The sequence below is a fragment of the Clavelina lepadiformis genome, chromosome 6, assembly GCF_947623445.1.
Source record: "Clavelina lepadiformis chromosome 6, kaClaLepa1.1, whole genome shotgun sequence".
NCBI classification, from domain to species: domain Eukaryota; kingdom Metazoa; phylum Chordata; class Ascidiacea; order Aplousobranchia; family Clavelinidae; genus Clavelina; species Clavelina lepadiformis.
The window spans coordinates 831,463-854,859 of record NC_135245.1 but is presented as its reverse complement, the minus strand read 5'-3'; the positions used below and the strand labels follow the sequence as shown (position 1 = coordinate 854,859).

At 38.2% G+C, this 23,397-nt stretch overlaps 4 protein-coding genes across 4 annotated transcripts; all 4 read left to right on the top strand.

Annotated features, from left to right (window-relative positions):
• Positions 1-1,456: 1,456 nt before the first annotated feature.
• On the top strand, positions 1,457-5,033 carry LOC143462816 (uridine phosphorylase 2-like). The gene is made up of 8 exons (XM_076961110.1): positions 1,457-2,012; positions 2,259-2,370; positions 2,790-2,908; positions 2,989-3,061; positions 3,301-3,371; positions 3,740-3,875; positions 3,980-4,129; positions 4,630-5,033. Exons 1-8 carry the CDS (start codon positions 1,899-1,901, stop codon positions 4,758-4,760), a joined length of 906 nt encoding a protein of 301 aa, XP_076817225.1. The 5' UTR covers positions 1,457-1,898; the 3' UTR covers positions 4,761-5,033.
• Positions 5,034-6,380: 1,347 nt separating this feature from the next.
• Positions 6,381-9,984, top strand: LOC143462834 (uncharacterized). The gene is made up of 8 exons (XM_076961129.1): positions 6,381-6,978; positions 7,107-7,193; positions 7,300-7,356; positions 8,052-8,180; positions 8,324-8,449; positions 8,822-8,903; positions 9,116-9,160; positions 9,270-9,984. The coding sequence occupies exons 1-6, from the start codon at positions 6,787-6,789 to the stop codon at positions 8,861-8,863; spliced, it is 633 nt and encodes a 210-aa protein (XP_076817244.1). The 5' UTR covers positions 6,381-6,786; the 3' UTR covers positions 8,864-8,903; positions 9,116-9,160; positions 9,270-9,984.
• Positions 9,985-16,338: 6,354 nt separating this feature from the next.
• On the top strand, positions 16,339-18,438 carry LOC143462824 (putative oxidoreductase TM_0325). The gene is made up of 7 exons (XM_076961119.1): positions 16,339-16,493; positions 16,553-16,686; positions 16,761-16,895; positions 16,991-17,087; positions 17,641-17,751; positions 17,861-17,897; positions 17,974-18,438. Exons 1-7 carry the CDS (start codon positions 16,457-16,459, stop codon positions 18,206-18,208), a joined length of 786 nt encoding a protein of 261 aa, XP_076817234.1. The 5' UTR covers positions 16,339-16,456; the 3' UTR covers positions 18,209-18,438.
• Positions 18,439-21,314: 2,876 nt separating this feature from the next.
• Positions 21,315-23,207, top strand: LOC143462822 (putative oxidoreductase TM_0325). Its single transcript, XM_076961117.1, has 7 exons — positions 21,315-21,746; positions 21,808-21,941; positions 22,013-22,147; positions 22,234-22,330; positions 22,456-22,566; positions 22,740-22,776; positions 22,946-23,207. Exons 1-7 carry the CDS (start codon positions 21,710-21,712, stop codon positions 23,187-23,189), a joined length of 795 nt encoding a protein of 264 aa, XP_076817232.1. The 5' UTR covers positions 21,315-21,709; the 3' UTR covers positions 23,190-23,207.
• Positions 23,208-23,397: the final 190 nt, after the last annotated feature.

The window sequence follows — 23,397 nt, the reverse complement described above, 5'->3', positions numbered from 1 at the left end:
TTCCCACGCTCCCTTAAAACCGAATTCTATTAAGTTATTCGGTTTAAATTGGCATTTTGGATTCGTGACCTCCGGATTTGGTATTCTGAATTCCCCATCCCTACATATTAGGAAACAATTATTGCAGCTAAGGGGCTACTGGTTGGGAAAGATCCGGAAGTACTCAGTTATGCGATCAGCTGTTAACAATTTGCTTGTCTGATATTTTTGTGAAAAACAATTTCCAGAAGTAATACTCGGGGTTGAAACCAGTGCGCAGTCAATGCACTCGTTCAAAGGCCATTGCTGAGTCAGGGACTATGTTTTTATCGCGTCGTGTTTACCATTGTGTTTGCTTTGTGTGAGTTTTCTATTCTTGTTTGACTAAACCTGCAATTTTGTATGGCACTTAGCTACCGGGCTACTAAAGACATACTCGGTAAGCGGGGCTCGGTAAGTCGAGCAAAGATTTTCCTCAGTCTGAGGATAAAGAGTGTGGTACCGTATCATCATAGTATTTATATAGGCCTACCGTTAAGGGCATGAGTTAGTTTCAAAGCATTAGCATTAGCAGGAAGCATTAGTTTCAAGGGTTTCATGCAGGTCCACCATCACAGCTTAATGGTTGCATTGAATGGAATGAGTGCATTGCGTGGTGTAAGCCCGTAACTTGGTGTTATAGATTTCTTTAACTGTGCACCGCATGACCTTCAAAAGTCTTTCAAAAAGTTTTTTATAAATTAAGAACTGAGTTCGCTCGCTTACCACCATCAGTCATATAGCGGGCTGCCAATAAACATCATATACCGACCAGCAAAGTGCGGATACCGGCAAACGCCCATAGCAACCGTACAAACTATGCGTTGTGCACGGTCTGTGTGAATGGTAAAGGTAATAGGGCCTACTCTTAAAAGTTACTTTTAAGGTAGGATGCCACTATTTCAGCCAAAAAAGACTGTGCGTTCAAAGCTGTTTTTCACAGTTTCTTGTTTAACTTAACTCAAATGTTATAACATAGTGACCTAAATCTACCTTCCAATCCATATCAAGTATCTACCTTTAAGAACGGGCTGTCACTTATATATATATAGTCACTTCGTTTAAGGTTGTGTTGTAATAACAAACACAATGCACCACGTAAGCCGTTTAATGCAGATTGCCATCCCTGTTAGCTTATTTTTTTATCATTTCTGTAAAATTTCCCTAACAAACAAAAGACAAAACCGCTATTGTGATGTGCTATTGTTTCCGTATTGATTTGGTATTGTTTCGTTGGTGCTCGCTGTACCAACGAAAACCCGACCGCTAGTACCTCATTACTCAACAAGTGAACCCAAGCGTTTACATAAGCAAATTTTCGGTTCCTCCTTCAGTTTCCATCTTGCGCAACTATAGCTTTATCCGCATTGGTGCTTTAGCGCAACCAGTCAATATATTCAGTCATCAGAACCACAGGCAGGAAGTGCAGCAGTTAACTCGGTCGTGTAATGAAGGTTTAAGCATTTTTTGTGTAGCCTGCTGCTGTAATTCGTAATTTACCTGCGAATCAAGGTAATTACATCGTTTCTTACTCACATAATCACATTGTGTACTTATTTCCTGCAAATGCTTATACAGTACGTGTCTTCAGTGGCGTATTTTAGACGCTTTAGTGGTGGAGCAATGTTTTTAACAAAGCTAGGTTTAAAAGCATCTCCCGGGTACCATGTGATTTGCTAGGATCGATAAAGTTTTCTGATAAAAAGGCAAGTTAGAATCATTTCAGCTTAGGTGAGTGCGCGAAGCCTCTTTCAGCAAGGAGCCCATTTTCATAAAATCGGCCTTGTAGGCTACTTGGCATTTTACTGAAAAGTCTTCTAGCCTAGGCCTTGAGACGTATTTCCGTGTTATTACCGTGATTAAGGCAGCTTGGTCTCAAAATGAACGCTGCACAGCGAATGACCCTGAATTCTCAACTCGACGGAAATGATTTTCTCTATCACATTGGTCTCTCCACCGAGGACGACCTTGCTGAGAGGTTTAGTGACGTCAAGGTGAAGTAACAATTATGATAATAAAGCATAAGACAATGCCCCAACAAACATGAAATCACGTTTATTTATGCAGTCTGTTAGCAGGGTCGCTTAGTGTACGGCATTCAACCAAAAACGCTTCTAATTGGTTGATTAGTTGTTGATTGGTTGTTTGATTTTTCTTTTTGGTTGAATGAACTATAATAAACATAAATTAAAAGAGCGCGCCGAAAAGTACAGTTGTGACAATCTTCTGTTTCGTCATAGTTTGTTTGCATGGGGGGGAAACCGGAACGGATGAGGAATTTTGCAAATCTCATCTACGACGTCCTCGGAAGACCGAAGAATTGTGAATTTGACACCGTTGCCAGTGGCGACGGTAAGACTTAGTGCATCTCGCAGTTTTATAATATTTCGATGAAGCTTATGTCGGTTTAGCGGAAACCTGCTTACCAATATTGTCATGCAATAACCTCAGTTTATGGAGTATCACAAAGATAATATACATACTTATATATCATAATATGGTCAAATATAATCGAAAGTATGACAAAATGATGGTGTTTCTGTTGGTTGGTCCACAAATTGCATAAAACGTGTCCGGTAACTTTGACATTGTGAGGCGATCGATCACCGCCATGACGATGTGTGCTGTTTCATTTCGCCTCAGAGTCGCAGACGGGTGCCACTTATCGTTTTAATGTGCGGTGAAATATCGCTGGCGGCTAAAGTGGTTGGTTTGGGTTTACAAGGAAACGCAACAACGTCGGTTTGTGAAATATTAAATACTTTGTTCAGAGCTTGAACTAAAAGACCTAGGAAAGGCGGCGGGCAGATACTCCTTCTTCAAGGTGGGACCGGTCATCTCAGCCAGTCATGGTATTGGGGCTGCATCTATGTCAGTCATACTCCACGAGGTGACTATGACGTCATAATTCTGTCGCTTTTCGCATTGCGATCGAGTAAACTTTGCCTGATGATGTTTTTTCATTTTCAGATGTTGAAGCTGACGCACTACGCTGGTTGCACTGACGTCACTTTCATACGTGTTGGAACCTCTGGCGGATTGGGTAATTTTGTGGTGACGTATACTGCGTCATTTTTAATCTGCTAAGTTGTCGGATGTCGTTGCTTAAAACGCGCATTTGCCTTTTAAAACATTAAAAATAACAGTTGTCAAACTGACACAACGATTTGGTGCATCTCTAACGCTCAAGTATGTCGCGGAAAAACTTTTTTGTCAAATATTAGAACGGCTATAGTGACGTCATATTACATGGTGTACTTTCACCATTTTCTTATTTTAAAGGAATCGAACCCGGGACTTCGATTTTAACAGAACAAGCTTACACCGGGCAAGTTGAACCGTGCTACACCCAGGTACTTTTTAGATTTTAATGTCATTCAGATGTTACGACGTGACAATGAGGAACGCGATGATTCCTCATCGTTCGAGCCCCGGTTACTGAGTCAGCCATTGTGCAAGTTCCGTTGGATGCACATTTTTGTTAGTTTTTTTTTTAAAGTGCAAAAGTTTAAATCGTTTATCACTTCCACTGAACATAAGCAAGCGTCCTTTATACCTCGCCTTATAAGGGCATCACTACGGCAGCGCCGCTGGGTATCGAACACAGCTCGGATTTTTACAAGTTTAACGATCTAACCGAGCTCTAACAGGCTTGTTAACCGCAAGCAAAAAAATTACTGGTTTTGTTGTTGTCTTAGCCTTGGATGTATTTTGTTGGTAGGTCGCCTGTGGTCGCGAAATAAAATATGACAGCAAAGCGCCGCTAGATGTCGCCGAGCGATTGCGAGAATGTGCGAAAACTTTAGGACATCCTGCGATGGTGGGCAGCACGCTTTCAACCAATGACTTCTTTGAAGGTATCTGCAGGCCACGATTAGTGCTGTGTGGTAGTGCTAGGAAACCTCGTAATAAAAATGGCCAATTGAGTGCACCCAAAATCTCACAAACTCTTTTTGTTTAGAGCAAGGTCGTTTAGATGGTGCTCTGTGTAGCTACAAGGAAGATGATAAGATGAAGTTCATCAAAAGATGCCACGACGAATTCGGCATAAAAAATATGGAAATGGAGAGCGCGTGCTTCATCGCTATGTGCAATCGGGCGAATGTGAAATGTGAGTCGCAGAAACAGAACGATTGAAATATTTTCAAACATATTTGTAGCGATTGTTTGCTTTCTGTCTTGAAACATTTCATTGCTGAGCATCGCAGGTAAAATTGCAATAACCATGACCTCATATAGCAAAAGATTGTGACATCATAGTTGATTTGGCCTGTGCGCTAAGATGAGATAAAGAGTGCGGTGAAACGGTGTAATATAAAACCCGTCTTCTCCACTCTATTTGCTCCGGCGAATAACAAACCCGACGACTAAAAAGGCCACACCCGGTTTAACGACTTGGCCACTCAGCATTAAGACTGGTTTTAGACAGAAACGACGCCACAAGTAGGTTTTGACTGCTGTGATTATGCATGGAATTACAAGTCGCCTCAAACCTTGTGGAATAAGTCGTTTGGGGCGTAAAGTCTCAAACGGTCGGTCCAGCGACGACTGAATGTTTCGAAATCCGTCGAAGTTGAATTTCACAACGTTTTGTGCACATTTGCAACGCAGGCGCTGTGATCTGTGTGACCATAGTGAATCGACTGATGGGTGACGTCATTTCCACATCACACGAAGAATTGAAAAGTTGGGAGGATCGCCCTCAGAATATCGTGGCCGAATTTATTAGAAGCAATGCTTAAGCCTCGACATTCTATGCTGAAGTTGTTCTGCAGTGTTTGATTTTGTTAATTTTACGCTTTTTCACGAACGAACGAATATGTGATATCTTGTGCAATTTGAAATTATACCCATATTTAGACGTCTGATGAGTCTATATCCATATCCATCCATATATCCATCGCATTATATTCATCGCAATAATCTTTCCTATTATAACCACACCACTGTGATAAGACTTGTGGGAAATCACAAGCCTTGGAAATAAAACAGTGTCATGCTATTACAGAAACCTATTTCAGTCACAGTTTATCACTTAAATAAAAAACTGCTGGCGTCGCCATTAAAATCTAAAACCTTCCGGGTAAGTGTAGATCACGTGATTTCAATACAACACATTTTTAGACGTGATTATGGTAAAAGGTTATATATCAATTTTATCAACTTCAAGAAAAAAATAGAGTTTTTTGTTGTAATGTATCTCGCCCAACATAAACTATTTTCAGACCTTCTTTGTTTGAAGAGTCGCCTACAAATGATTTGCATCAATAAAGTGGACAAATCAAAAATGTTGTACACAAGGCTGCAAACCTAACACTACTGTATTACTTTTTGACACAAATATGATTGAAAGACACCCATAGGGTAAAGTCACAGAACAATCATGGCTGGGAAGAGATTTCAAAAAAGGAAATAGCCAGACTATGAGGTAGTTTTTACAACTTTATAATGAAGGCAACGGTTTCTGGTTGATTGAGCGTGAAACTAATCGCAGCCCAGGAATCGGTATTTCTTTGCTAGGAAGAGCAAATTGGCGAATAGCGAAAGGGCCAGCGCGATGACTTCGCGGTTCGATTGCATCCAGGAACGCGCATAATGAGAGCATTGATCATGAAGCTTGACTGCTTTGTTAAAAATTTTTGCATTTTTAAAAGATCGTTGATCCGCAAGTTGATTGTTATAAGTTCTTGAAGGAGTTCTTAAAGTTGAAATAATTTTGATTCTTCAAACTGTAGCAAATAATACAACAAATTCAAAGAAAATAATAGACCAAGAGTAACTATTTACAAACAGAGCAGACACAGTAAAAGCAGAGTTATTCCTTACTCACAGTGTATTGACAAAACTAACGTGCTTTGGCCTCCATGTTTAACAATATTTCTTTATCAGAGTGAAGTCAAGTCAAATTTTTATAAAATACAAGTTAAGCTGTAAACAAAAGTAGAAAAGATGTGTTTTAGGCAAAGTATCGGTTAAGTTATGTAGGTTTAGACTGAAAATGACAGCCAGATAAGATTAAGACTGTGAATGTGTTAACTTCAAATTCACATAAAGCGAGACGTAAAGAAAGCAAGAAAAATTTCAATAAGATATCGCATTAACTATAATTGGAAAAATCGAATAGCTTGAAATCTTTTATTGCTGACTTGTCTTGCTATCTCTCTTCAATTGAAGCTTTTACTTTAATTTTACTTAAAGTCAAGTTATTTTGTGAGAGAGTTTCCTAAAACTCTTTTTGTTTAAAACTTTGTTATTTCTATATCACTGGGTATTTCCCTCTTTATGACTATTCAATATTTATTTAAAGAGATTGGTCACCAAACGTCCCAAATTTGCCAATACGTAGTTGATTTACCTTTGAGGGAATGCTCTGTTTTAAAATTTTATTAGAACCATACTTTGAAGTCATTTGACAGGTTGCTTGTTATAAGGTGACTATCAGCTTAGAGAATTTCCCAAATATGATTTTCATCTGGCGGGTCAAGTATAGTTAAAGGTATTCTGACCGGCGAGGCCTGAAATGCATCCGTCTTTGGATACAAGAAATGCGGTTTTAAAGCTATCAGCTGTGCTGTGTTTATCTGAATTTGTAGTACATCGCTGTTGCATTATCCGTTCATGCTAGTAGTACTAGCCTACTACCAAAATGTATTTTAATAAAATAGTCATTTATTATAATGTCTTTATGCGTTCACATTGCACATAGATATCATTTAACTTCACTTCACTTGTTTAAAAATGCTTTGCTACCGTTAGACGTTGCCAGATATGGACAGTGTAGGACCGATCGTTGGATTGTCGGTGGGGGTTGTGGTTGTTAATGTTGCAGTGGTGCAGATCGTGATTGTCGTCTGCTGTCGCCGTCGCCGACGCCGTCGTCGTTCTGGAGCGGAGAAGAAAACGAAGAAGCTTAGTGAAGATTACGTCAACCCGCGATATTTGAACATAGACTTCCCAAAAGTATGTTTGCTGAATGCTTTGCTGTGCTTTGTTTTGTTCATATTTTGATACGTTTGAGTATCTTTTGGTTATAAACATAATGGTTTTATGATCAAAAACATAGTTTAAAATATAAACACTTTCTTTAGACAAATTCTGATGAAGTTTATGCAGAAATTCCACCAGCACAACTGCAGCAGAACATGGACCCAAAAATCTTATACGAAATGACGACGGTTCGCTTCGTTCATTTTGCCATTAATAAGTTTTCAAGTAGAAAAACACGTTGTATTTGCAAAACATGTAAATGTTGATAATGTCTTATTGTTTTCCTGTTTGAAGGACGCTGGTTACTTGGACTTGAATGACGTCAAGATGACAAAAAATCCTGGTAGCCAGGTGTGTATTGCTCTCGTGTAACATCTGCAAAACGCATCAGCTATAATCGAATCAAAAGACACTTTTGCTCGTCAGGGAATTTTATTCTCACGCAACGACTCACCTTTCAACTCTCAAGATATTACTGTAAATTTTCTACAGAAGGCGAACATAATGTGAGACATTCTTGGTGTCTGCATACCATTGTCACGTGCTGGTATTTTGCAATGCCGAGTTTGGTTTCGGTTTCGTTTTAGCTACGGGCAGAACGGCTGGGAGAACTTAACCTCTTAGAAACGGGTTCGTTATTCCAAAGAGTTGACGAGCGTCTTCTAACCCTAGTTTCAGCAACCTTGCCTGACGTTGGCTAACCTTTCCAGTAATTCAACGCCAATTTGCTGAGTGGAATTTTAATGCGATAATGAAAAGCGATCATAGCTAAGTCCAGCACAAACAAAAATAACGTACATGAACACATTGTCATGCTCTTTCGCTTTCAAAGCGATATCCGATACAGAAACGAAAAAGACGGAATAGTGATTGCTCGCTTTAAACAAAATGCCTTAAAAATTATAGGACAAAAAAAATTCTGCACTAATTTACAGGCAGTGCAAAAACTTATAACCAAAAAGTTTTCAAGGATCAAGAATATGGCTTTAACTTGAGCTCAAGTAGCAAATGAATGTATAAGAGTAAAGCATGCTATCTTTATAAAGGCACCAAATGCACCGGCACCATCCCCAATCGAAGTAAATGAAACTGAAGATGGGTATTTGGACCCTGTTCAGTTGTCTCGGGAGAAACCACCTCCCCTGCCCGGAAAGCATCCATCGTTTGTTAACAAAGTACGTGTTTTATGAGCTTTCATAATTATCATAATTACTATTTAACTTGAGTCAACACCTGAAAACAAGGCTTTTTATGCCTTTTACGTTCTGCATTGGTTTCCTTTAAGCATTAATTAACGCGAATTTTTATCTTGACCAAGGCGCCAAGAGTACCAACAATATCCGCAGTCGTTGTAAATGAAACTGAAGATGGCTACTTGGACCCTGCTGAGTTGTCACCGGTCATATCTTCGATGACCAGCAACAGATCTTCACTTGCTAAACCAGTATGTGCTTGACAAGCTTTCGTAACTACCGCTTAGCTCACACCTGTAGCTGGTTGGGGTCGTTATACGTTATACGTTATACACGTTTTATTCTGCGAAGGCCGACAGCTGCAGCTGCTACTTGCATATCGGGTTTAGGCTGCAGGCTGCAATTGCATAATTCATGGTGGAAAGCACATGGACGTAGGAGATTCACGATATTTATGATATTTATGTTTTTATCCCTATATGAAATTTTTCCGTCCACTTTGGCCAACAATCCACTCAAACCATTACGTCACTTTTCGTGACGTCTTCATCTTGATCAGGCGAATTTTGTTCCACTTGGCCAACCCAATACCTTGCACGTAACAATTTTCATTTTGTTCAAAGAAGTCAAATGTTCCAGAAACTTCGCCAATCATCATGCAATAAACTGAGGATGGATATTTGGAGCCCGGCCTGATGTCAACCGGTGAGATTTTAACGTGTAGATGCAGACGGACTCAAAGCAGAATATTTACTGATTTACTTTGTACACGATCCCAGAAAAGACTGAACCAACTCCTATAAATGAGAATTTGCTTAACCGAGCTTTGTCGAAACAAAACCAGTGATTTAAAGAAAGTAGATAAAGTTCTACTAAAATTCTAGAAATGGTAATTCTTCTTCTCTGTCTTGTTTCAGCCGCATCAACCACCGACGAAAACTTATCAACCCCAGTTTTTCAAGGTAATATCGATCAACCACATTGCCATAAAATCACTTTAATTAATAACAAGGTATATGTAAGTGGCCAGAAATTTATTTTCAAAAATTAACCAAAATTTCTTGATTTCAGTTGGCTCAAGTGAAGCGACCATCTCAGCATAATAATTACCGCAACATTATACCACATTCTAGATCAACAGAACCTTTACAAGAAACTTGTTGCGACGAATTGTCATAACTACTTAAAATATGAAACTCCGTCATCTAATTACTTCAGGCGACCGAGTTTGAAGTGATTGTGCTTGTAAAGTGAACTTCAGCCCCCTACAAATAATTAATTGCCTCCTCCCTCTCAAAATAAGATCTCCTGTTTTACTCAGACCCGTACAACAGGCTTAAAAGGTCGGAGAAGGAAAGGAGATGAGGAAAACAAAAGAAAAAATAAAAAACACATTGAAGTAGCTTTGAAGCTAAGATCAGGCGAAAAGTAATTTTTTCCTTTGCCCGAACAAAAGAAGAAAAATAAAAACTTATACAGAATAAAGCCCGCATAAAGCTTTGCTAGTCTGATTCGTTTCTACATTAAATCTGCAATGCAATGGTAAAATTGACGTCATGCTTGCTTCTTCACCTTGGAGGTAAATTTCTGCTTAAGCTGAAGCCTATAGGCTTGGTGTGCTAACCTACTATACAAATACTTGACTTGTTTATAAAACGATTGTTCCAATGTACCTTCAATGATAAATTATACAGTAAATTGGAGCAACGTGATGTCGTTTGTTTCTAGGGATTTCATACCGCCATAGCAATATATCGAACAGAATATAAGCGCTTTTTCGTTCTGATTTCAGCGATTGGTCACTGTTGGTCTGACAGTTGAATCTTATTTTATGGAATTAAATTGTTTGCAAAGTCAATAAGCTGAACATCGATTATCAGTTTGGAGCCTATCTATGAACCATGCCCTTGATGAAAGCTTTTGCTTCGGGTGAAAAAGCGTTGGTCTCCTTGACACTGAATAGTAAAAAGTTTTAGCGCTAAGCGGCGCTGATGATCAAATTGAGCTTTTAACCACGACGCAATGAAAACTTTTCTCTACATCGGCTTCATGGCCGGAAAGTGAACCCGCTACCTTCATGCTATAAGGCAAAACTTTCACAACCAAGCTAAACTTTCCTTTTCTTTTGGTTCAAATTTTAAATATATATCATTCAATATGCTCTATACGCGGCCGGGTCATGGCTGGATAAGGAACGATATCAGGAGAAAGTAACTGGGTCCAGGGCCTTAAGCCACCTTCGTTCCATCACGAACCATCACGACCGGTTCACTTCATCTTTTTATCGGAGCTTTACCAGGTCGATTCCAACCGATCCGTTATTTAATTAACATAGGAAATATGAACGCAAATTTAAGGAACTCGTATGACGTATCCACAAAAGTTCTGAATGACAATTTCGCGGTGATTAATCGCGAAGACGTTTGATTGGTTAGTTGAAAACATCTGTAATTAGCGCGCGACGCACGGAATGTAAGTTGACGTCACAAGAGCATAAAGAAGCTTGTGGTCATTTCAGTTTGACGGTGGCTGAGAAGGTCGCAGTTGAGAGAACTTATGCGTTGGCTTGATCAGCTCAACATTACAGCGGTGGGTGAAAAGCTTTCCTTGGTACGTCTGTAGAGTTGAACATTCAATATTTTGTTGATAGTGATGAATATGTTTATGACAAAAACAATTCAAAAATAATCTTTCTGTGTACAGTTGCAGTATACACATATAGTATACGTATTAACATTATTAGGTCTTAGACCAGGCATGTGCAACCTTTTTTACTGGAGGGCCAAATACAAAATTTTGAATGACAACGCGAGCCACATGATTTTTTCAGAAAAAATTAGTATCCTAAAACGAGTTTCCTATGCAGTTTATGTAGTTAAGAAATAGATTTAATGCAGTCCACGACACACTAGTGCGACAATTTATTGAAAAACTGTGGCTAGTATGAAGTTCTAACATTTTGCTGAGCACCACGCGGGCCGCACGGAACAACATGGCGGGCCACAGTGCGGCCCGCGGGCCACTGGTTGCACATGTCTGTCTTAGACGATTGAGAAGTCTTTAAGACTGACCAGTTGATATTTTTATTTGATTGTAAAGAATTCCTGTCGACTTATATTTAAACTGGTGTAAATCTAGCCCGGTTATGTACTGTAATTGCAATTTATCTTTCAAACTGGTTTGATACAACCTTAGCTGGTTATATTTTTGTAACAAAGCCAGCTCGTAAATTAACTTTATTTCAGAAGTATAAATACCGGTTTAGCTTTTCTCAAAATTATCAAAATTTCAAAATGGAAAAAGTTCTTAACTCGATCAATTAATATTTTTACAGGTCCAGGCAATGGTTCTCCGATCAAATCTCAACATTCTGGCACTTCCTGGGAAAGTTCCTTTTTTCAGCACAGTAACGTTTCCATTTTTATAAATAGGGTCGCCGGAAAGAAAGGTTAAATGGGTTTGTGCAGCTTATGACCTAAAGAATAACACTAAAACAGGTTCTTGGTAAATATATACCACAATAAGTTTACAGCGTATTCATAAAAAAGATGATTGATTAACAATTCGCAAAATTAAATTCTGTTCTTTGTGGTGAATCCATTCTATTCACGTGTTCAGTGGAATAGTTCAATCTTAATGTTTTTGTTGAATTTTATATTCTTAAATTCTTTTACGCTGTCACTGTTTCGCTGAAAAACCATAACTTCAAAGCTACATTTTCCTTAACCTAACCGGTATAACATATAGTTAAGTTTATTGATCATCTGTTTAATAAAATGTGAAGTAAATTAATTATTGTACTGAAGTATTAGTGGCATAGTATAGTGATTTTTATTATAACCTCTTGGACACTGATTTATAAAACGTTTTAGCACTAAACGGTGCTAATGATTAAACTCCAACTGAGCTTTCAACCATGATGCAATGAAAACTTTTTTCTCTGCAGCTGCTGCATGGCCGGGAATCGAACCCGCTACCTTCATGCTGTAAGGCAAAACCTTTACAACCAAGCTAAGCCACCCCTTTTATTTTGGTTCAATTTTTAAATATATATCTTTCGGAATCGCCTTGCCAAGTAAAAAACATCTTCCCACTAATGTTGCCACTTCACCCGCATCCCCGGCCGGCGCCTCAGTCCCAGATATTGTTAGGTGGCTTATGGCCGTTAACTTACTTATGGGGTTGGGGTTAGGGAAGGGATTAGGAAGGGTGGGGTGGGGTTGGGGTGGGGTTTAAAGGGTTTAGAATGGCCGAGGGATAGGACACAGAGCGGCTTAAGGCCATGGATTGTTTAAGAGTGGCTTATGGCCTTTGTTGGGTTAAGAGTGGCTTACGGCCGGGGTTTAATCTATCGCGGCTTACGGCCGTAATTAAATTTTAAGAGGCTTATGGCCGTGAATTGGGCTAGAATGGCTTATGGCCGGGGTTCGAACCTGGAACCTATCGCATCGAGTGCAGTGTCGAAGAATACGAGCTACTAAGTGGCAACTGTAGACAAAGGTAAATTAACGTATTTAACCTGGCATCAGGTGTTGGTTCTAGAAAAAAGGAAAGGTACCAGCAAGGGATTCGAACCCGAGACCCACTGCACCGAATGAATTTCAGCTGTAACCGAGCTATGAAACGGTATCCTTCAGTTCAGTTGAAAATATATATGACCATCAAACTTTTTTTATAGAAGCGGTTCTTGTAGAACCTATTGTTTCAATTGATGAGAAACTTTGGCCTGAAGTTTCTCGCGCTGTAATGTAGGACTGGGATAGCTCGTGATATTATTCACGAAACTCGAAGGTAAAGGTTCTGGGTTCAGGTCCTTTGAAGCCAAAAGCAATATTTTCTTTTCAAAGGAAACTACCGAAGCATCGTTCTTGGTCATATTTGTTAAACTACTTTGTTTGCATGTACCACTTCGTAGCTCGTGTGCATAGACACTGCAGTCGGTTCCATAGGTTCCAGGTTCGATCCTGGCCTTGGAGGAATAGAACGCCATATTGTGGAGGTAGAAACCTGGTCCAAGACGTCTAAAGAGGAGGCGCCGAGCAATCCCAGGAGTTGTCAGGGTCGTGCGAGGTCGCCACCCAGGGTCGTGGTAAGGGCCATGGAGAGTCGATGCGGGAAGTTATTTATAATTCTTTATATATAGTTATTTATATAGGACGATTGATGGTTGATAACTTGTGTTACTTATGCTTCGATGATATAAGTTCTCATTTCTCAAACTGCCTGTCTATGCTGTTTGTTGCTTGAATTCTGTCTATACAAATTACTAAATTATAAAGTTCCCATTTTATTTATTATAACACAAAGGTTTTCACCTTCGGGCAAAGCTTACTGCATGTTACATCGTGCTTACTAACAAGTGAGAACAATCACGTAAAAAGGAAAGATTGTAAACATTACATCGGTATATATATGTGGCACACCAGTTCAATCGAGGCAATTTATCTAACGTCATTAAGGAGAATTCAAGTCCGGTCAACAACTGAATTGCAAGATCTCAAAAATAAAATTCAAGAATTTCGAAAAACAACTCATGACTCGTGACGTAATCGTCACACCGTCACGCTTGAAGAAAAACTTCGTGACGTAATATCACGGAAATTCTCTTGAAGATCTGGAAGAAATCTTATTAACACTATTCAATGAATCAATGTCGACTAGATACAAACCATGTGATACTCCAAACATATTAAATATAGTTTGGATTTTATTAAATAGATTGTTAAAAAAGTGAATTTTTCCGGTAGTAGGTCACGTAGCGCGTTGTTAAAGCTATTTATACTTTAATGGGAGTTGGTTTTAAACCAAGTAGATTCACCACAAAGAACAGAGTTTAATTTTGCGGGTTGTTTATCTATCACAAAGTTTTGCTCACTCCGAGATAAGTTGATGTACAAATAAAACTTTGCTGTGCTAGATGACAAACCATTTTCAGGAAGTTTACGTAATTGGCGGCATGTTGAGAATTGATCCGAGAATTAACTTTTGAACTTAATAAAAACATCAATTGACCGATTCAAGATGGAGTTCAAGCTGCCTTATATCCAATTAAGTTAACAGCTCATTCCATCTTTTCGATCATTTATCAGTTTTGATAATGTGAACGAAAATGGTGCTAAACTAATTGCTTACTAAATGAAGTTAATTCAAGAGCTGGCTTTATTACAAATATAATAAGCCAAGGTCGTATCAACCAGTTTGAAAGATAACTTGAGGTTGTATAACTGGGGCAGCTTTGAACCGGCTTTCAACTTTCAACTTAGCTTTCAACTCTACAAACGTACCAAGGAAAGCTTTCACTCTCCGCTGTAATGTTGAGCTGATCAAGCCAAGGCATAAGTTCGCTCAACTGCGACCTTCTCAGCCACCGTAAAACTGAAATGACCACGAGCTTCTTTATTTGCCTGTGACGTCAACTTAGATTCCGCGCGTCGCGCGCTAATTACAGATGTTTTCAACTAACCAATCAAACGTCTTCGCGATTAAACACCGCAAAGTTGCCATTCAGAACTATGGTAGATACGTCATATGAGTTCCGCTTATTACGTGACTCAGGAGCTTAAAAGCAACCATGACCTTGCATTAGGCTCCAAGGACACGATGAAGCCAAAATTTTGCAACTGCGATCATTGCGACGACATAGTGTTTACTTTCGGGGTTTCCCTATGTGAAGAAAGTCTCAGTATTAGTGTAAAATTTAAAAAAGTGGAGAAAAACTTCAGCAAAAGGTGGATGACACACATAGTCAATCAACTTTGCCACCAACAAAAACATTAATTCGAAAATATTACGACAGAGTAACAGCGCATTATTTTAAAATTTTTGTGTGAAACCTGTTTATTGATTCATCTTTTGCGTATTTTTAAATGAACTAAAAACAGACAGTAAATTATCATTTCATCAAAATAGAGTTTCAAATTTTATTTTAAACAACTATACACAGCATCAACCAATGCTGACAGGAACCTACCTGGTATGTTGCCTGGTTCAGCCTAACATAGGAAGACCACGATGTTGGCTCAAAAGCTCAAAGTTATTATTATTAGCACAAAGCTCAGCTATTAAGAAAAATTAAATCGTTGAAAGATTTTGCCGGTTTAAGAAACTTGTTTTTGCTGCGTTGAAGTGCGTCTTGTTGACAAAGTACAACCCGAGTAGCTGTAGTAGTGTCTCTAGTACAGTAGCACATTCGAGTTTTTAAAATCAACATAGATTCCGCATCAAGCACAAGTACTAAGCAGACGTAAACATTTATGAAGAGAAACATGAAAACAAGAGCAGACAAAACACGAAGCAACAACACAGCAGCGCGTTAAAACGCTCCACTCCCTTCGTGCCCGAGGCTCACCATGAAAGCAGCAAATGTTCAATCACAAACAAAATAACGAGTTCTCATCACAATCAAACTTTTCTGGTGTAAGATTCCAAATTCAGGTTTTGACAAAGTAGCTGAACAGACAAAATATTGTAAGTAACTTCACAAATTTTCACTTCACAAGCGTTCGTTGTCCAGATCATGACCACAACAATGTCAATTGCATGTTTGGTTATCACAAGAATATACAGATAATACAGAATATACCAACAGAGGCAAAAACCAAACTCTTCTGTCACGCCAAATTTTTATTTCCAGAAACCTTTTCACCACCGGCGCTATTTATGTAGGCTGCGACCTGTCAACTTCCTGGTCGACTACGAAGAATGAGTCAAACCTAAATAGAATAAGAGCGTAAGTTTTTCCTGGATTTCGTAAAACCAAGCTAATTAAAACACGGAATAATAAGTCTTTTAGTCAAAGCAAACACAAAAAGTTTTACTGTCGAGCTACAGCCAAACAAACCAATTATAACTCAAACCAAAACCAATGACATTTTTGCCTTCAGAGCGGAATGACGTAAACGGTGCACGTTGCAAGGTGCAGGTTCAACAGAGATATCAGGTGAGGTATTGGATTAAACGAGAACACGACAACATACGATCAAAATACTATTAAAGCTTCCCCCAATGCTTAATGTGAAAGACGTTATCGCCTGCAGACATACACTTAAACACATACCAGCACGCACGAGGTTTAAATATTGACGAAGACAACAAACCGGCTGTTGGTGTTCATTGAAATAAGTGCAAGGGCCTGGATAACCAAACAGCGAAAAAAGTGGACAGCTGCCGGTGATAGCCTGAACCATTCAGCCAGATTTAAGTTTAATCGTAATTGCTTGCGGCAGTCAGACAATAAAGACAAAGATTTCTTTGGGATCATGTCAGCGTTTACGTCGAAAGTCATTTTGATTACAGGTAGGATAAATAAATGTGTTACCAGTTCAGTCTTTGCAATGATTGTGTTCTTTGAACAGGCGCTGCGTCTGGTTTTGGACAAGCAACAGCAAATGCATTTGCCAAGAAAGGAGCTTCATTGAGTTTGGTTGATAAAGATGAAGAAAATTTAAATAAAGTTACCGAGCAATGCAAGAAGGCCGGTGCAAGCAAGGTAGGTCGCACAGGTGTTCTATAATTCTACACTAAGTAAAAAAGTTTTGAAATAGAAAAAAGCAATTCCATCAGGTGTTGGCTGTAGTCGCTGATTTACGAGTCGAAGACAACGTAGTTCGAGCAATGAACGAAACGATTGAAACGTTCGACAGGTTGGATGTGCTTGTCAATAACGCAGGAGTATTTCGAATGGGCTCAGTAGAACAAGTAAGTCGCCGAAATTCATATCAATGGCGGATTGTAAAACATATTCAAGTATTGCAAATGAATACATGCATATTCAATATGTCGAGTATGTATAGGCTTCCATCCAATCGTTTGATTTTATCTTCCACTTGAACGTGAAGGCTCATTTCCACTTCACCAAGCTTGCTGTGCCTCATTTGGAACAGACAAAAGGTGAAGATGTGTTACAGTAGTTGCTGTTTTTTTTGCCGTGAAAAATGTTAAGCTCAAGGAAAAAAGTGTTCGTCGATTGTGAGGTAGTTTGCATTAATCTAAAATTGTTAAATTGGTCTAAATTACAAATTGTATACCACTCTGTTTCACTAAATAGTCCTTGCGCCGGTATGTTTACCACTTCACAATGAGAGATAAGTTTTTTCAACCTCAAAGACCTTTTTTGTTCAAAACCGTTTGTCTGGTTTGGTCCGGTCTCGAAGCAATATTTTGCAAAACTGTTTTTGAATTTTGGTCAAATATATCGCTTGAATATATTCCGCTCAATATACAGTGACGAATTTCGGAGAAGAAATTTGTTGCATTTTAACAAATGCTACAATGGGGTATTCAACTACTTTGGAGAATACATACGTTCTTTAATAGCTTTTTATTTGTTTGTTATGTCACAATCAAGCAACTTTAAAACATTTCGTCTATATTTTTACGTTTTTATTTCAATGAGAAAAAGTTTTCCGGAATATGTGATTGCAAGGTCATGTTTCTGTCGCAGGTACAATTATCAACGTATCCAGTGTCGCCGGCGAAAGACGTTTACCAAATTGTATTTTGTACGGAATGTCGAAAGCTGCGTTGAATTACTTCACAAAGACGTCGGCGTTGGGTGAAGTTCAAAATTAGTTAAAGCAACAATCAATAACATTTGGTTTAGGATTTCGACAAGAAGTCTATAGATATAATTTTTTTTCATTTAATTTACTTTTTGTCTTCAGGTCTGGCCGGAAAAGGAATCAGAGTGAATGCAGTACTGTGAGTTAGAGTGAGATAATGACGAAAGAGTAATTCATGAAAACATAAAGTGACCATTTGTTTTAATCCAATCTAGTCCTTCGGCTTGTAAAACCAGCATAATGTCATGCCCGGGAGCCCTCTCACCAGGATTAACTCCGGACGATTTTTTTCGTAAAACATCATTTCAAGTTCCGCTAGGTGGAGTGCTGGTAGAGAAGCAAGACGTGGTGGACGCCATCTTGTTTCTGGCATCTGACTCTGCCCGAACCATCACCGGGACCTGTCTGGCTGTGGACAGGGGTCATGCTCTTGTGGGTTCTGGAACGTAACTCATTAAAGCATTTAATGCATTCAAGTCCTTGACGACAATTAAAGAGAAGCGCAAAAACAATTATGAAAAAAAATGAAAAAATGAAAATTTTTGAAAATGAATGAAATGAATTTTATGAAAAAATATTAATGTTAAATAAACGTTCACTTCTTCTGTTCAAACAAAATTAATCCAACTCCTATAAATTTGTCCAAGTATGGCGTTTATTAATAAGTCTTAAATTTTGTGCTGTTGTGTCTCGTGTAGTATGGAACTGTTCTGTTTCAGCAAAATCTACGCGATTTGCAAATCTGTTTGACAGCATTACTAAGACAGTGGTGTAGATTTCAAACTGCAAACGAACTTGCGCAAAACAAGTTTGTGCTTCAAGTCACAAGAACACATGCTCTCTGAGTGTCTCTCGTATATCCAATGTAAGTATGTGTGACACGTCCACATATAGAACAAAACATTCTATCGTATACATTTATAGGGTTACGTATATAATGCAGCATTTCGCAATAATTTTGCACAAAAACAAATTGTTCCATGTTGATGACCATTCAAGTGTAATGAGAATCGTAAAAGGAGTGACACCATACTAATAACAATATACTGCGTGGATTAAGGAGATAACTTGCGTATAAAAGCATATTTACTTTAGAAAGACAGATTAGCTTAATTAAACCTTAGTTTTATTTTCGATTAACAACTTTGCTTCATGGTCCTGTGCGTGTTCTGCACAACTTCATAATTCTGTATTTCAAAGGATTTCACAATTTCAGTGAATGTTTGTTTTCGAAAAGATGATCTCAGGAAACTATCCAGTGTGTGGATATCCTATAGCTAGACCTGTAGCTTATACCTGGTTTGTTGTAATAAACTTTAACAACGAATTTTGATTAACAGCTGGCATCAGACGTTTGAACTATCGCAAAATTTGAAACCATCCGTTACTGCAATGGTTTTAGTTATTGCAGTGGAATTTTAAACCAAAATCACAAAATAAAACACTCCATCGACAAAAATAGTCATTTGAGTTTTGGCCCATTGCGTACCTCTGCTGCGTCATCATTTACAGTTGTGCAAGCTGAACGATTTGACCACAATATGCACTGAAATAAAACACTGTTAAAATTATTTATTGTGTATATAAAAAGATTGCAAAGTTACGATCAGTATAACTAATTTGTGTTTATCCATTTTATGTTATAAGAAAAACCTTTGTAAATCAGATATGTTACAAGGATCTTGTAGGGTAAAGTGCAAGATGACTGTTGAAGAAAGAGGAAGTTGAAATAAAACTTTGAAACAACACCACTAAATCTATGTACAGTAGAGTGCAGTTCTGCGGTTCTAATCTGGCTCTGATGTTTTTGCTTTAAATTATTCGATCTTCCAAATATCTTGCTTCTAACTTCAAGTGAGTTTACTGACGAAACAATCGTGCCATGCGTCATTGTTTTCGTACTCATGGTGAGGAAGTGGTTCATCAAACATCCTGGAAAAATATGACTCACAAAGTCCTTTTAGACACCGCTTCCGTTGCCATTAATAATAAGAGGAATATCACTAGGGCCATTTTTATTTTGACCTAAAAAAAATTTTTTTTGACTTTATTTTTATCAAATTTTGACTTTATTTTGACCTAACGAAATTGCTTATTTGTAGAGGCCACAGTTCTTCCTCCAGTTACCCAAACATAATATTTTGTCGATTTCAGACCCAAACGTAAAGTGTGTCGTGTTTTTTGGCGATAGATTTAGGTAGCTTGTGTTATTTTGTCCTTGTGAAAAGGGCACTTTGCCTCGATTTTCTCCGCATGGTAAATTCTAATAAACAGCAAATTAAACAGGGAATGCTTGTTGTTGCTCCAATCCAGCTTGATGGCGTTTACTTTTCCTGTGGCTTTCAACAAAATACTTTTTATCGCACTTCACTATAACCTCGCAAAAAGTGCACCTTAAATCACCCCCGGGAGTTGCATTAAATTCATCAGAAAAATCTCGACAAGTCTGTCTAACTTTTGCTGAAGACGATTTAGCTTGCTTAGGCATTTTTGTATTACAGAATGTCAGTAGGTTATTCCTAAAATCCAAACTGTTGATCTTCGAAAATACCACGTTTATGAAGAGAAGTTTTTTATAAGAATTATTTAAATACGTAACAATGAATAAACAATGGACAATTTGCGATAAAAGTTACTGCTGATCCAAGTGGGCATTGTGACTTATTTCCTGCTTTTATGGGTTAATATGGTTTAATTGTGTCGCAGTTCCTGATTTACAATGCTTCCACGAGGATTTTTACAAGAATTACTCTCAAGAAACACAAAAACTTTGTAAAAAGCCATATTTTGACAAATTTTGACTTTATTGAAAATTTTGACTTTATTGTAAATTTTGACTTTATTTTGACCTATTAACTTCTTAGAAACAATCCCCTAGGTGCTGAAAACAACTTTATTCTTTGATTCGTGGTCAGACGAGGTCCTTAAAAATTTTTGACTTTATTGACTTTTGCGGGCCCTAAATATCACCAATCTATGAGCAAAATCGAGCCAAAAAAAATATTTATACCAAGAAGAGAGATTTTGATTGGAAATTTATTCTGATAAAAGGCAAAACAAATTCCTGTATATAAACGTGAGAGCTCGGGTTAGCGAGATGGATTGTCATAATTTTATGTGGTTGAATTTGTCACCAGATGCGGCGTTTTGAACAAAATGATTTTACTCGACACTTTTACAAAGTTAAATATTTCTTAGACGACTTTGCAGGTCATCTTGATCTTTCAAAACAACGAAAGCAGACGCAAAGAGGGTGCTGCTATAGACAGTTTTTTAATTTAATAAACAGAGGCGGCCTAAGGTCAAGTGCAACTACATAAACCAGTTTATGATGAAACATGGCACCTTTCATTATTAAATTAACTTGACGCAACATAATGTTTTACGTCAATCGAACACAGGCGAAGGTTGTCGAAAGCTAGTCACATGACAACGTGTTGTTGTTTGCATATTTTTAAAGGCAAAGTTTCATGCCAAGACCAGGAAGCCAGGAATAAGCTTGTTGTCTGCTTAAGTTGTCAAAATCCGATTTTAGTGCGCTGTAAAATTGATAGTTCTGCCACCACAGCAACAGTGTTCTTTTTATGAGCAAACAATATGAAAGTAAGCGAGTGCAACCTGCTCCACATAAAACGATTCGAGTTTTAGAGTTGCACAATAGTTGTAATGTGTCTATAATGATAAGATGGAGCATACAAACGAAGCAAAACAAACTTTACACAAAAACATATTTATGATAAATTGTTTCCCGTCGGTGAATAATTGACACGGTCAAGTATAGGCCATGGATTCGTGACGACTTCGACTGCAATTGTCAGCTAAATAAGCAAAAATCTCAATCATTATCAGGCAGAAAGCAAAGCATAACTTATCTCAATGTTTATAATTTTAGATATAAAACGAAACGTTGTTTGCATGCTAACTAACAGCGAGTGATTTTGGTGGAACATAATGACAGATTTTGCTTCGAAAGTCATCTTAGTTACCGATAGGTTGAATTGAATTTGCAGCTAGTTCCATCCCCCGCATTAACTTATTTCTTTGAACAGGCGCTGCGTCTGGTATTGGACAAGCAATTGCAAATGCATTTGCCAAGAAAGGAGCTTCATTGAGTTTGGTTGATAAAGATGAAGAAAATTTAAACAAAGTTACCGAACAATGCAAGAAGGCCGGTGCAAGCAAGGTAGGTCGCACTGATGTTCTGTAACTTTTCTATTTACACGAAAACATTTTGAAATTAGAATGATATTTCAGGTGTTGGCTGTAGTCGCCGATTTACGAGTCGAAGACAACATAGTTCAAGCAATGAACGAAACGATAGAAACGTTCGACAGGTTGGATGTGCTTGTCAATAACGCAGGAGTATTTCGAACGGGATCAGTAGAAGATGTAAGTTTACGTTTCGGGAATTTAGCGCAACAAAATCTAAACTCATTCATTGCTTTGTCTTAAACTCAACTTTGCTAAACTTTTAGACTACGATGGAATCATTTGATTTACTTTTCCACGTCAACGTGAAGGCTCATTTCCACTTCACCAAGCTTGCTGTGCCCCATTTAGAAAAAACAAAAGGTGGCAAGAGACTATAATGCAATAGGTTTTCGGTTCTTTTTTGCTATTAAAACAACGAGTAGTGTAGTGTCGAGTCAGTATTCGAAGTCAGCCGTGACACCAAAGCACTTGCACATGTATTTCAGGAAACGTGATTAATCTGACAAGCATTGCGAGTGAAATGCTGCTTTCTACTGACATCTTGTACGGGATGACAAAAGCAGCATTGACTTACTTCACCAAAACAACGGCATTGGGTGAAGGTTTTAAAGTTTAATTTAAACTTCGACTATTTTATGTCAGGTGGACAAAGACCCATGAGCTTTAGTCGCTGTAAGAGTTTTTTAACCATATTTTTCTTCAACTTACATCCATTCAGCATCTATTTACGTGTCATGAATTGTTTTTATTTTGTTTTTTTTTTATACAGGTTTGGCAGAAAAAGGGATTCGTGTAAATGCCGTGGCGTAAGTCTTACTCAATTCTTATTTCACGCCAATCATGACTTAGCTCGTTTATAAAAACATTTTTTCTAACGTGGTTTCCGCAATATCAGTTTCAGGGTTTCTAAGGAAAAATCTATTTTACTTCCTCAGATTTCACTTGATACAGATCAATTTTTGTTTTTTTTTTCAGTCCTTCTGTGTGCAGGACAAATATATTAAAACAGCCAGACGCGCTTGGACCTGATTTAAGTGAAGATGAAATTTTTGAGTTTGAGGAAAAAACTCACCCTCTAGGTGGAGTGTTGATAGAGAAGGAAGACGTGGTGGACGCCATCTTGTTTCTGGCATCTGATTCTGCCCGAACCATAACCGGGACCAACTTGCTTTTAGACAGGGGTCGCTTGCTTGCTGGTCCATTATATAAGGGCGAATAAACCGTGCCTTGTTGATGATGTAATTCTGTTAATTGGTTGGGATTGTTTCGAAAGGTTTCAATATTAACCGCGGCCTCGTAAATAAATTAAATATTTTCGTTGCGTCAACCGTCATGAAGTTAATTGTCAACGGATTACGTCAGATCACAGACATCATCCAAAACAACGAATATTGACAGAATGAAGGGTCCGGCAAACTTTTATGCTA